Source organism: Bos indicus, chromosome 25 (assembly GCF_029378745.1).
Source record: "Bos indicus isolate NIAB-ARS_2022 breed Sahiwal x Tharparkar chromosome 25, NIAB-ARS_B.indTharparkar_mat_pri_1.0, whole genome shotgun sequence".
NCBI classification, from domain to species: Eukaryota; Metazoa; Chordata; class Mammalia; order Artiodactyla; family Bovidae; genus Bos; species Bos indicus.
Window position 1 is genome coordinate 17578785 of NC_091784.1, and position 15191 is coordinate 17593975.

The 15191-nt window shown below is 35.6% G+C and overlaps 1 protein-coding gene and 1 non-coding gene across 3 annotated transcripts in view; one reads left to right on the top strand and one right to left on the bottom strand.

Annotated features, from left to right (window-relative positions):
• Window positions 1-15191, bottom strand: part of SMG1 (SMG1 nonsense mediated mRNA decay associated PI3K related kinase) — a 98998-nt gene that overhangs the window by 62429 nt on the left and 21378 nt on the right. Inside the window, exons 2-10 of one of the 2 annotated variants that reach the window (XM_019987278.2) lie at window positions 13259-13317; window positions 9693-9856; window positions 9023-9178; window positions 6695-6831; window positions 5549-5607; window positions 4124-4337; window positions 1788-1913; window positions 1319-1391; window positions 155-252 (exon numbers count right to left, since the gene is read on the bottom strand). In XM_019987278.2, coding sequence (XP_019842837.2) covers window positions 155-252; window positions 1319-1391; window positions 1788-1913; window positions 4124-4337; window positions 5549-5607; window positions 6695-6831; window positions 9023-9178; window positions 9693-9856; window positions 13259-13308 — 1077 coding nt within the window. In that variant the 5' untranslated portion in view covers window positions 13309-13317. The remainder of the gene's footprint in view (window positions 1-154; window positions 253-1318; window positions 1392-1787; window positions 1914-4123; window positions 4338-5548; window positions 5608-6694; window positions 6832-9022; window positions 9179-9692; window positions 9857-13258; window positions 13318-15191) is intronic. The other variant, XM_019987277.2, reaches the window with a different exon arrangement.
• On the top strand, window positions 2266-2375 carry LOC139179848 (U6 spliceosomal RNA). Its single transcript, XR_011564199.1, has one exon. It is a non-coding gene; the product is annotated as a U6 spliceosomal RNA (small nuclear RNA).

Genomic DNA, 15191 nt, shown 5'->3' on the forward strand with positions numbered 1-15191 from the left:
CTAAAAGCATCTGAAGCAATGGTCTCATAATTTTTGCTTAAATGTCAGGTGATCAGAATTATTTTAAAATAAATCTAGCATTGCTTTAGATTTTTGTTTTGTTTTTTTTCTTAACTGAAATTTTAGGAAATAACTTAGTTTTTTATATACTCACCTCAGCATATGCCTCCATGTCCTCTAAAAACTGACCAAGAAGAGTGGTAGAAAATGCAAGGTCAGCTACCCAGAATGGCTCCAAACTCTGCAACCACCCTAGGAAGCACGTAAAAAATTTTGAAAGAGTAGGAAAAAAATCTAGGTCCAAATAAAAGAGACTTTTAAAAGACTTTCAAGTTGCTCACTCTTGAAACAAGCCCTATATCATAAAATTAGCACTATAAACTGTTTTTTGTTTTTTTGCTGTGCCGCATGACTTATGGGATCTTAGTTTCCACACCAAGGATCAAACCACTCTCCCATCCCTCTTTGCCCCATGGAAGTGCAGAGTTCTAACCATTGGACACCAGGGAAATTCCCATGAACTATTAAATATACTAATGATTAACAGCTACCTCTTTTAATGCTGCAGAAATAAAAATGCTACAGAAATTAAAATCTAATCTGTCCTTTTTTTTTTTTTTTTAAGTAGATTTAATATCCATAGTATCACTACACACATGGCTGAGACTATACTGCCCCAATCTAAGACCACACTGGTTTTCTCCTCCAGGGCCACACTTGGCCACTGAAAGTGTACCTTCATCTCCGAGGGAGAAATGGGACCACTCGCCAGTGGAACTGAGAGAACTATTCTTACCTGTGTATCTTAACTTCAGAACTTTATTGTACCAAACAAGCTATGAAAAACTACAGCACCTGGAACAAGTTCAAGTGAGTCCTACTAGTCATTCATTTAACTGGAAAAAAAAGGTGGCTTTTTCCCACAATTTATGACAATCATCCAAATTAATCCATTTGTTTGACTGTTTAATCACTAGAAAAACAAAAAAAATCATAAATATCCAGGATGTTCCTTCCATTCTACCCTTCAGAGTACTGCCACTATGGTTATCTTCCAACCAACACATGCAACAAATGACTTGAGACAAGTCATAGGTACAACACTACAATCTGCATTTACTCTCCCTACTTACTACAAAAGTACACACTTTTCCTTTGAAAAGATAAAGGTAGCTAACAAGTAATCTTCACCAAAATATTCTCTGAAGTAATTGTGTTTCTTCTATTATCAAAAGAACTAGTATTAACAGCTGGTCTTTGAGGAACCAACACTCCTTCCCACAATATTTAAATAACTGGTATATCCTGAATGACTCACCAGACACCTGTTGTGTAAGTGAAGGCTTCTGAGTATGATCTATATGCCATCCAACTAATATATCAACTGTATCCTGGATGGAGACAAAGAAAAGGGGACTAATCATTTTAAGGTCTTATTGCTATTCCACCTGTGGACCATATAAGAGTAGGAGATTCTAGAACATCTTATGTCCTACCTACTTGAGATCATACTAACTTAAGAGGGGGGTGAGAGGGACAGGGCAGGAGAATAACGGACCTTTGTTAGTGACATTGATGAAATATTTAAGTATCTTAAGGCACTAGTGTTGGCAAGTACAGATGGTATTTTTTATAAAACTGCATTACTGTATCATTCAATCCTGGCCCTTAAAACTGACTATACTCAAAGGAGCAGAAACTCTGTTTTCTATCTAATTTCTCAATTCCTCATGTACGCAGCCAATCCCTCACCCCATCGTATGAAAAGAGGGAGTCAGGGAACTCACCCTAAAATTTGTGCTGAAAATATGAGGGTAACATCGAGCTACCAAAAGAATGCACTTAACACACTTGCAAAGTAATTCTGGTGTATCCACATTTTCAAGAATGGACTGCAGGCTGGTCATTACAAGCTGAAAAATAAAAATTACAAACCATGAACATTTAATAAAATAGGGAGAAAACAAGCAAATTAGCTTCATTATTTAATAGTGACATAGCCAAAACTGACTATGACATCAGAGAAAATAAACTTTGTAGTTTTAGTTTCCAAAAAATTTGAAAACATTTCAATCCACTAAGATATTAAAGGCTGAAAACAAATACTGTTTTTCCCTTCTTTAACGTCTGTTAACATATTTCTAAGTAACATGTTTACTCTGTTCCTAAGTGTTTTCTTCAATATTATGGGTGTGATTAAAATTTCAAGAACAAAAACTAAGATGTATGATTTTAAAATTCAGAAGACAGAGCAAATGTTGTACAGTTTATACTTAAAGATATAAACACTTGCTTCAAACTGGAATGATTTAGAGAAGATTAGCATGGCTCCAACACAAGAATGACATATTATGTTACCACTATTACATGTGCATATATATATTAAATAAACATATGGCATACTACTTATAGAATATTTTGCAGCTGAATTTTTTGTTAAAACCCATTCTTTCCCCTAAACGAAGGCTCTTCTCTATAAAAGAATTAAGTTATAAATATAGAAAAAATGCTAGAATGAGAAAAACCACCATTTTGCAACAGCTAGTACTGTAACCTATACAATGCACAGCATATGAATGAATGCTAAAATCAAGTGAAATATTATGAAAAACAGGATATTCAGAAGGTCTCATGGTATTATGTACAGATTACTGACTAATTACAAAGGGAGAAAAACAAGCCTTCACAAAGGAAAAATCTGGTTGGTCTTCACCTTAACTAAGCAATGAAACTCTTCATCTAAGAGGTATGTGAATCTCAAGTTATGTACCTGCTAGCGTGACACAAAGCTAAGTGTGAACCCATGAAGTATTCATGACCAAACTGTTTGAACTGAATCTAACCAGCAAGGAATAATCAGACAAGCCCAAGATGTAGAACATTCTACAAAAGAAGGGGGACAAAAAAAGTGCAGCAAATTGTTACGCTTAAGAAAGATTAAAGAGGCACACCACCATCTTCAAGAGATTAAAGATTCATCAAAAACATGAATCTTGATGGAATCCTGAGTAAGACAAAAGACATCTCAGTGGCAACAGCACGATTTGAACATGGATTTTATTATGCAACAGAACTAATTTTCTTAACTATGATTATAATATTGTTGTTATATAGAAGATTAGCCTTAATCTCTGGAGATGTATATGTATGCTCAAGTATCACAGGGTAAACCATCATGATGTAATTTATTTTCAAATGCTTTAATAAAAAATCATGTCTGTGTCTGCATGTGTGTAAAAACAGAACTGGAGCAAAATATTAATAAGTGACAAATCTAGGTAAAAGATACATGGGTGTTTACTGTACTAGCCAATGTGTTTACCTGTGGATTGAAAAATTTTCAAAATAAATAACCGGGGAAGCATCCACTATATAAACTATATGCAGAATAAGTCAAATTTGGTGTTACGCTGGTCAGTTACAAATAATTTTCTAAATCTTTTCCCAAATTCTTTTCATAACCTCTACAATTAAGGGAAAATAAAAATTTTAAGACAGAATAGATTTCTCACTTTTTTTTTTTTCTTACTAATTGGACAAAATAAAACACAAAATCAACTTTTTAGGAAAAGTAAAAATAAAGATATCAAATATTCCAAAACCATCAAATTCTAAATTTTTAAACAACAAAAACTGAATTATTTATAATTTGGCTCTAAATTAAATTGGGAATTATCTTTTAATAATTCAGATATACTATTATTTTATATAACTTGGAATAATAATTTTTAACATATTATCAAACCTAAAAAAAACCCAAAGTAAGTTGTGATGTTTAATTTTTATCTCCCTCAAAAAATGTGAAGCCCCCTTTGACCTGGCTTTCCTCATGCAGCTCCAATGTCTAAATCTGTAAATGATTCTAGTACTAGGCAAATTCAAAAGAAAGCTTCTAAAAAGTGAAGACATAAAATTTTAAGTAACTTATTTTAAATCTACCTATAAAGTGTATTCTTTATATTCTTTACTCACATTCAGAAAGAGGCATTTTATTTACATTACATGTACTATCAGTAGATAACCCCTACCCTAAGATTCCTTTCTTCAAGCACTCCACCAAAGATGTGTTACAGACACCGTTCTTCCCAAGCGCATCATCACTCCCCATCCTCCATATTCTTACCTGCATTACAGATGAAAAGGCTTTCTTTTCTCCTACAGTCTCTAGTGCTTTGTAGGTGGCACATAAGTAGAGGAGTTTAACTTCATCTTTTGCAGATGAGCTAAATTTGCTAAAAATCCATTTGAAGATCTTCTCAGCCTCATAGCTCAGAGATGCACAAAGAAGGCCAAGACAACAAGCTCCCTCCTGTCTCAACTCCTGAAGCAATTTGCTACTGTTTATTTTAATGCAAACAAAACAAAACAAACAAAATACACAAGAGGCTTAAGCTTTCAAAGATGACAAGAATAACATATCTTACAACAGAATGTGTTAAATGATTTAATTTTTATTCAGACTACACAAAGGTTTAAGTTTTATCCATTCTAAGTATTCTATCTTCTCTCTCCTATGGTACCTTTGTTAAAACTTTAAATTTTCTTTTATTTTAGAATCGATTATTTACAAATAGTAAAGAAAGGTTTAAATATACTAAAATTCAGACTTTGAATTCGATCTCAAACTATACTAACTGATCCATAGAAAAAGGCAGCAACAAATGATCAGACAAAGTGAAGTCGCTCAGTAGTGTCCGACTCTGTGACCCCATGGACGGTAGCCTACCAGGCTCCTCCGTCCATGGGATTTTCCAGGCAAGAATACTGGAGTGGGTTGCCATTTCCTTCTCCAGGGGATCTTCCCAATCCAGGGATTGAACCCAGGTCTACCACATTGCAGGCAGAGGCTTTAACCTCTGAGCCACCAGGGAAGCCCTAATATTCAGTATCTGAGGACTATAAAATAGGGAACAGTAATAGTTAAATATAATAAACTTAGAAGATTAACACTGATTTAAGTATTATATTAATCAGTAACTATACAAAATAAAACCATCCAAAAGCAATAAGATTCATGACATACTGAGATGAGTTTTGGATGCTTTCTAACACTGCAAGTCTTTGGGAATCACCATATGAAGAAATGACTGCACACCTCTGGGGAACCCCAGCAGCCCTGGAGACTAGATGGCTTTAATCCACTGTTGCCCAAAGGACACACCCTTTCACCTCTACTCTCTAAGCAGTTTCAAAATGCTCTAGTTTACAAAAGTTAACTGGATGCATTCATGCTTGCATTCAGAGTTTATGTCATTCTACAAGTCAGTGCTCAATTATTTAGTCATGTTGACAAATTAAAAAAAAAGAATGGCTTTCCCTTTCAAGTGGGTTCCATTTGTGTGTGTGTGTGCTCATTTGCTAAGTCCTGTCTGACTCTTTGCACCCCCACAGACTGTAACCTACCTGGATTCTATTTCAGTGGTAATTAAGGTTTAAATACTTTAACACAAAAAAAGATGGCAAGAGAACCCAGTGAAACATTAAAAATGTTATAAATGAAGTCAATACATTTATCTTCCTGTATACTTTTAAAATTTCTCTTACTTACCTTTCATTAAGCACATCATGTACAGCAGCCAAGATATTATCCAACTGCTTAACTAGCACCTTAAAAAAAATTTAATAAAAACTTCAGATTTCTATACTTTTAAGAATAACATTATGTACTTTTTCTTACTTCTGGTTCCCTCCAAATTGTAACTGGACCACACCTTACTTTTCTTATTATTCCCAGGTCCCAATTATATCAGGAGGGTCATAAGTTTCCTTTCAGATTCTGAAAGAAATTTATCCATAGGAAATATACAGCCATGATCATCAATGGGGGAAAAAACCAACAACTCTTTTATTTACTCTGAAATGCATTTTTAGAACAAAAGGTGAACTGATGGATAGAAGAAGAGGTAGAGACATATATGATAAAGTCATAAAGTGTTACAGTGTTAATGACAGAATTTAGATGCTATGATATTCACTGTAAAATTCTTTCAATTTACTATTTGAAATTTTTCATAATAAAATCAGGCAGGGGGGCCTGGAGGAAACCTGCTTTGAACCAAATGTCATTTGACTCACTACACCATTTTCATTAACTGCCTCCTGTTCTGTATCATGTTTTTAACAGTAGGAGACTTAGTTGTAGGGCAAAGAAATTTGCAACTGCTCCTGTACTTTATTCTTTTTTTCTGGCCAGGCCAAGTAGCTTGCAGAATCTCAGTTCCCTAACCAGGGACCAAACTCAGGTCAAGGCAATGAAAGCCCAGAATCCTAACCATTAGGCCACCAGGGAACTCCCTCCTGTACTTTAAAGAGTTTTTCCATTTATTTAGCCCTGGCCAAACTTACCCATGAGCAAATTATGTACCTCCTACTCCAGTTTCACTTATGAAAACAGAGAGATATTCTGTCCCAGAACACAGGATAAAAAAGTTCCAAGGACAACAGAATAAATATGTAAAAGGTCAAAAATACTTTATCACAGAAGGAACCAACACGGATCCAACATTTGTGGCTAAGTTACACATTAGGGGCATTAAGTTCAAGATGATCATAATATAGGCCAAATAATCTGGAATTCCCTATTATTTTTCCTTAGAAGCAAACCTTTTCCCTTCTTAAACTACTTCAGATAACGTTATCTAGTGTACTAAGGATATGTAAAACTGATCAATATTTCCAAACATACTATACTGACCAGCTTATTTTCTGGTTGCTGAATAAATTCTTTCAACTGCTTAACAGTAGCCAGTCTTCGGTCTCTGTCATCTTCCCGGGTGATCCTCCGAAGAAGATTCGACAGTCGAGACTCATCAGAATAAGACATCGATCGCTCTGTGAACATCAACATTGAGGATGAATCAGCACAGAAACTTAATAGCCCAAATATTTTAAAGTATATTAATAATCACAGTACACCAGACAATTGAAACAAAGCTCAATGAATGTTAAGTCGTATAACATTTTTTTTTATAACTATTTATTTTTGGCTGTGCTGGGTCTTTGCTGCCACAGGGGCTTTTTCTCTAGTTTCAGAGAGCAGAGGTAACTCTCGAGCTGTGGTGTGTGGGCTTCTCGTTACAGTGGCCTCTCGGTGTAGAGCTTGGGCTAGGGGCACAAGTTTCAGTCGCTGTGGCATGTGGGCTCCACGTGGGCTCAGTACTTGCGGCTCCCAGGCTCTAGAGCACAGGCTCAGCAGTTGTGGCACAAGGGCTTAGTTGCTCCGCAGCACATGCAATCTTCCCAGACCAAGGATCAAACCCATGTCTCCTGCACTGGCAGGTGGATTCTTTACCACTAGGCCCAGCCGTAACATTTCTGTTCATCACTGTAAACCCAGCCCCAGCAGACTGCCAGGCACACAGCAGACCCCCCAAAAAGATAAACCTACACAGACACCTCATTCCAGAGAACCAACTGACAGAGAAAAAAGAAAGGCTTAGAAATTATTCTCTTTAGATCTGTTCCAAACTGTTTTCAACATCCAGGTAAAGAGCACAGGTAAGAAACTTCAACAGGTTTAGAGATAAAGTCACTATCAGCCAGAAAGAGATTACATGCTTCTCTTTCTCACCTAAGTCTCCCATTGGAAGGGAGCCTCTTGTTACATCATCAGTTGCCTAGGACAAAGGTTTGGTGAACTTCAATCACACATTCAGTTCAACAAAAATTACCACCTATCATGTGCAAGGCATGCCGCCACAAGGAAAGTGGCAAATCAAAACTTTTCTTCCCTTTTTTAATGACAAGAACAAGCAGGAATGCTCAAACAATGTTGAACACTACTAACCAAGATGGCTTTAAATAAAGTGTTAAATTTTTCTTTTTAAATTTTCAACTGTGCAATTCATCGTAATTAATGAATGTACATTAACACAAACCACATTAAACAGTCTGACAGTTCCATTTCTAAGGAATGAAAGGAAAAATGATAATAAAGAAATTGTAACATCTGAGAGAAGGAAGAAGATTTTTTAAAAAGCCTTAGCCTATAGAGTCAGCAAGGATGACTGCTAAAATGTCTTTAGGTTACTAGTCAAGAAATCTAGGCTGTATTTACAATGCTGCCACTAGCAAACTGTACAACTCTGAGCCTGCGAGGGGGAGCTAGACTAAATTAACTTTAGAGTCACTTCTTAACTCTACCATACCTAACTCTTAAGACTTTAAATACCATTGTAATTAGCCTCCAATTAAAATAAATAAATTTAAATTAAAAAAATTTGAACAATGAAAAAAAAAAGACTTCAAATACTTTTAAGAGATAATTTCAGCCTATGACTTAGTCATCCCACTTTAGAAAAATTTATCTAAAAGAAATCACTTTTTTTTAAAGCTGCATGCAAAATAAAAAAGCTCTATACAAAAATGTTCACCAAGATACACAACATACACACACACTCCCCTCACTGGGAAAAAATGGTTATAAAGTAAAGGTCCAAACAGTAATTATATCCAACAAAGAGTATAAATCAGAAATCTTGACTTCTTAATCAGCTTTACCAAGAAAATAAATTTCTCTTTCAGAAAAAAGACCATTACCTCTAATCCTATGAATGTTCAAGACACTTTACCCATTCAATGAGGCTTGTGTTTTAAAGCACGAAGCAGTAACTGTGTGCTTAACTTTAGAAAAGGGCCCAGTCCCTTTACTAGAGTCAAACAGAACTCTAGAACTCTAGGGGCCTACCCTCACCCTAGAGTTGAAGGACTTGCTGCAGAAGAGTCTATTATACACTACATGTTCAATATCTACTGTAACCAGGAAAATCCTTTCTTAAAAATCTTATCCAGTCTCCTAATTTTAAGAGAATTATTTTTAAAAGTATTAAAAACCTTTCTGGTAGGAATTTATGTTAGGGAACAGTTGAGAGGAAAAAGAATGCAAACAATTATCACCAACACATATTTCTCAACTCAGTAAGCTGACCAAGTCACAGATGCGCAAGGCACTGGCAGGAAACGAGGCATTTAGGAGATGTCTCAGGGGAGGCATGTGCGATGGTCCCAGGTCACCCAGTCTTACCCTGTGATTTCCTCATGTCTTTGATGGCTAACGCACGACTGCCATGCTGAATACTGGTAAACTCAGGGCTGGTCACATTGTTAACCCTCAGCTCTTGCCCCAACGACTTCCGACCATAAGTATTTTCCCCAGATCCTCCATTGACACTGTAGCCACCTAAAAATAGCAACATTTACATTATTTCAATGGGCTCTTTGTTTCACTCCATCAATTCCTGATAGTTCAGGTCCTTCTGACTCAATCTGCAGCTCAACCAGCCTTTGCTTCTACTCTTTCTCTGTGATGCATGCCTTGATTTCATTTTGTTATCTTCAGTGGAAGATCAGATTTTGCACTTGAAAACTTTTTAGAAGTCCAGAGGAGAGACAGTAGTCAGGAAAGACTTTAGCCTCAGTGATAATACTGTATTTTGGGGGCAAGAAAATTGCACTTATGTATTTTACTGCATGTGTAAAAAGTATATTTAAATTTATAATTAAGGGGTAAACTTTCAAAAAAATGTTTCAAGAACAGCACTGTATTTAGTAATTATAAACATATTAGAAGAAAAGAAGGGGAGAGAGGGAAAGAAAGGGAAGGAGGAGGAAAAGGAGAAATAGGTACGTTAAAACACACACACACACACACACAAAAGCATGCCTCTGGCAATAAGGAAACATATAATATATACCCTTTTCGTCATTCTGTATGTCAGCATGGATTCTGGTATCATCATGCCTTTGCCGAGACACCACAGCTGAATTTGAAGGCTGCAGTCCATAAGAGGAAGACCCACCCCTATCTCTGGATGAAGAGTATTTTAAATTATCTGGGTCGGCTGATGCACTATCAGTTCTGCAAAGAGAGAAGGGTATAAAGTTACAACTTTAAAAAAACATTTTGATAACGCAAATCGACAATCTTTCTTCTATACAAGCCTCTATCTTCTCATTGCTATTATACAAAAGCACTCCAACATCTAATAAGAAGCCTTTCAACCAGGAAGAGATGGAAAAATGGGTGAAACACCAGCTTTTCAGTCCCTTCTACTATCTAAAGATTCATTCAGAAATATGAATAACTTCCAGGAATAGGGTGGCCAACTCAACACCTAAACTGGTTTTAGCACTGAGAGTTCCATGTCCTGTGAACCCCCTTAGTCCCAGGAAAACTGAGGTAGCTGGTCACCATGGTGGTCCAGCGTTCTTTTCATGTAACTTGATAAAAGGAATAGTTGTTTCTAAATCGCCTTCTCTCATAAGAAGGTTAACCAGTGGAAAGTTAGTCTTCTCAGTCATAAAAATAAAAAACACTAGCAACATATCAGGCAGGAGCAAAGTGTTACCAAATTATTTTTAAACTACTAATGGCAATGTGGCACTCTGTCTCTCTCACCTAAATTAGTAACTTGATTATTTGGTGGCAAAATAGATTACAGCACGAAATCTGAAAGCATGCTCAGTAGGGTATTAGCAAAGAACACAGCTGAAAAATAAGATTATTTTAATGTATGGTAATACTGAGGACTTCATTATTAATAGATATTCTTTATATAAGCAATATCTATTAATAATAAAGACTGATTTTATCTATTATTTTATCTATTTTATCTAATTTTATATAATATATATAATATCTATTTTATCTAATATTTTATCTATTAAAATTATAAAAAGTGAGGAAAATAAAAGCAAGGTATCCAAGGAATCCAATAAAGTTGAAGGTTGCAGTCCATAATCTATTTAAAATTCAAATGCTACCTAGAATAATCCCAGGTATCTGGGTATTAATAAACAAGTGGCACAGTTCCAAAGTAAAATCAGTATGCTTATCTAAGGATCATCTCTATGCCACAATGGCCCTATCAGTAAAATAGGAAGCTAAACTCTGTAATTTCTCATGAACCTTATTCTTTCTTCAATCAACTATCAAGAAATAAGGTATCATGGCAACATATGAAAAATATGAAGAAAAATGCTCCTCTAATACTGATATTTGTTCGGACAGGAACGACCTTCTTGGGGAAAAAATAAATTATTCTTATGGTACTTACTAAAACACTTCTGTACTATAATTTTTTGGTGACATTATCTGAGGACATTGAGGACACTGGCAAGAGCAGAAACTTAGCTGTTTCTCAACCCCATTCCCCTCCCCATGTATAAAAAAGGACCCAGTGTCTGTGTATTTTATCTAGAGTTTATCATCCTTTCCTTGTCCCCACCCACAAGAATACTAAATATGAAAAAGTTGCATAGGCTCATACATCCTGATCTGAACCTACTGCAACCATTGTCACTATAGACTGTAGACAAATAGGTTCAATTAAAATTGGACACCTCCATGGCACACAAGTCTAAATCATTCCTGCTGCTGCTGCTAAGTCACATCAGTTGTGTCCGACTCTGTGCGACCCCATAGACGGCAGCCCGCCAGGCTCTTCCATCCCTGGGATTCTCCAGGCAAGAACACTGGAGGCTCTGAATCTGAAACTTGATAAAAATTTATAACACTAGCATACTAACTAAACATATAACTAAGGTTCCATAATGCAGTATATTCTTCAAACATTCAGAGTTCACTCAACAAAGCTTAGAACTTCCAACATATGAAAAAATCAAATCTATGGAATTTTTAAAAAATGTATGAGAATATTTTGTAGTGTAGTAAGTCTACAAGCATTTAAATGCCTTTACCACTAAATGAAGCATAAGAACTCCTTAAAACTTACATAATGACCTGCCCCATGTACCTAAAAGTAGCATACTCAGTGAGCACCTATAATAAACTATAACATACCACTTCTAAAAGGGAATTGAAAAATAAGAGAATCTATAAGCTTTAATGATTTGGGCAGACTTTAAACTTGTCTGTATGTATGGCACCTAACACAACCTAGAAAAGGAAACTCGCAAATGAATAAAACAATTCTGAAACATCAAGATAATTAAAGCCTTATCAATATTTAAATAAATATTAAAATACTCTGGATTTCTAGTGTCCATTATGCTTAATATAGATTACATATACTACTCTTACTATGAAGAGTTAAATATTTGTATCTCTTTCTCGTGACACAGCAGTAAACACAAAGCAATAGAGAATATGGGTTAAAAAAAGATCGAGGCTCAAATCTCAGCTCCAGCACTGGAAAGGTACATGTGACTTTGCACAAGGAAGTTAACTTCCAAGCCTCTGATGTCTGCTGCATAAAATGGGGATAATACCTATAGATTATGTGATGTTTTTATAAGACTTATGAAAGACAACAAGTTCTTAAAGCTAAGTAGCTTACAAGGTACACTCAAAGTCAATAGGTCCATAATACTAAATATATTCAAGGTTTCCAGTCTAACAGATAAATATAAATCATTAATGAACATATGAATACAATCAAAACAAGTTTTTATACTCAGTATACAATAAACTGATTTTAACTTCTTCATTGAAAAAATTAAGCAATCTACGGCTACCAAGAAAAGAAATCCATTTCTACTTAGGAATCATACAAAACTAAACAAACAAAAAAACAGAACAAATCTCCCAATTTGTTAGAAACAAAATCTCATTAGTATATACACAGAGTATATACACAAATAAACACAGAGACTTTTCTCCCCAGAATTTGAGTTTTCAGAAATATAATGAAAAATTCACTAGAGTAGAACTACTGTCTCAGAAATGTCTAAAAACTCCCTGGTTCCCAGGTTCTTTAAATATAAACCGATCAAACTACTTCTAACCAGAATGCAAGTTATAGATATTCTGAACCCAAAGACAAAAAATGGTTCAGCATTTATATGAAATCTTTCTTTTTGTAAAATCTAGACAGCTTAGTTCTCAAAACGTCAATATCAGGCAGTTAGCATCAACAGGATCATCCCAGTCCAATAAATAGAAAATTGTTAAGAATGGAAATAAGCACTTAAAATAAGGCAATCAAAGGGAGCTAAAAAGAAAATGCAGATTGATCTCAAAGAGGCAGGCATAAATGTTAAGCTAGTTGTAAGGGCTGAAAAAACTATCATCTGCCAGAATTAGTATCTCAATTTAGTGATAAAAGAAAACGTATTTGTTAAGACTAAGTAACCTAGCTAGGACCCAAAAATACCTCCACAGCCCCTTTAATACTCTAAAAATATTATGGAGAGAGAGGGAAAAAAAAAAAAAGAAATGCATAAATTCCCCAAAATGATTAAACTGAAGTTAAAGCCTGATGTACATGCCACATGAGAGGTAAGTTTCTAAAGCTCATACCTCAAAAATCGCATACTGTATAATATGGAGCCTTTGTGATGTTTTTGCATCAAGTCAATCTGTAAGACAGTAGTTACAATATTAGTGAGGACACTGGGTTAAAACATTTGTTTTCCAAACATGAAGCAAAGATCATTCATGGGTTAGGTGCTTTTAGTTGCACTGCGGCCTTCTAGGGTTCATATGCTGAAGCAAAAACTGAGATGGAATGCCACTCTCTGCCTTAGAGGACAGAGGCTTGAAGTGGCAGTGAAAAAATTTTTAGAACCAAAGAGAATTTAAATGTTAACTATAACATACAAATCACATGCAAATACAGTTACCACTCATTTTAGTTACCTATTATCAATATACAGAAAATGTAATAAATCAGAGAGATTATTCATTTTCACTGACCCCAGCCCTGAGATCTCACATCAACAAACTACCGAGTGTTAGGGATAGTGTCACCCCTAAATGTGGTTTTATAGTCCAGTTCTTGTAAGCATTATGAAAAGCAACTAAGGTGGGGGGGAATCAGCCTGGAAAGGTGAAGTCAAGGAATTCTCTATCAGAAAATGTCTCCATAAAGCACCCCAAAATGACTTGATGCAAACACCACACCTAGCGGTGCCCCCAGGAAGAGCATGATACTGCTTCAGGTAGTTTTTAACCAGGCTTATTAAGGGATTTCACTCGAATGGTGAGATCTAATTTGTAGTGAGGATCAAGTAGGAAATGAGATCTGCACTAAAGCCAATGAGGTGGGAATGCATTAATTCTCTGAAGCAGTGGCACTCAAAGACAGAGAGTATCACTATCACAAAGAAGTTGCAGAATATGCTGTTTTTCATACTAACAGTTCATACCAGTAAAAATTTACCTTTTGAAAATAAATTCAAGGTTATCCCTGTGATGTCTCTTACTCACCTGGATTCAGACATACTTTTAAGAGAAAATATGAAACTATGCATAACTCTGAGACTTGAGTACATCACACTTTCACATGAGAGACAATGCTCTGAAATATGAATCTGTGGCTAAAAAATTAAGTTGGCAGGCTCAGGGACTTCATTATATGAAATGCCACAGGAGAAAATAGTAAGTTCAAATTTAATAAAACAGAATTGAACCACCATACCAAAATTAAAAATTATAAATGAGTTTACCTCAGTTTTACTATAATGAAATATTAACAGTTAATATTTCTTGATGAAACTTCCTTAGGTACTTAATAAGAATTAAGTACTAAATACCAAATTTTAATTACCTATTTATGGGTTCTTTAGTAATCAACTTTTAATATCATTCAAACCTTAGTTTTTGCAGTCTCAAAATACAAAAATATATTTACTGTCGTAAAAGTGTAAAGAATTTCACCTTGCCCAAAGAGAGGCCTGAGCTTACCCCTCAACTGCTGGAAGAAGTCTAAACACTTGGAATATAATGCCTAATAAGAGTGTCCCTGTCCACCTGGAAACTGGGTCACACCAGAAAGTAAAACTATGGGATTTATGGTAAGGCCTTTGAATCACATGGATCAACTCAACCTTTAGTAGGGCTGAAAACCTAAGTTCATGCATGTGAGCAACTGATCATGGACCCCATGAGAACTCTGGACACCAAGATTGGGCTGGGCTTCCATGTTTGGTAACATTCCATACGTATTATCACAAATCAATACCAGGAAACAGGGAGAAGCTGTGAGTTTGGAAGTAACTGAGACTCTGCCCTATGTACCTTTACCCTTGTTGATTTTAATCTGTATCCTTTAGCCACAATAAACTGCAACCATGAGTACAACAGCTTTCAATGAGACTTTAAGCCCTTCTAGTGAACCATCCAACCCAAGAGTGGTCTAGAGGACCCCCAAACTTGCAACTGCTATCAGAAGTAAGGGTGGTCTTATGGACATGTTCCTTCTAACTCTGCACCTATACTTAAAATCACTGAA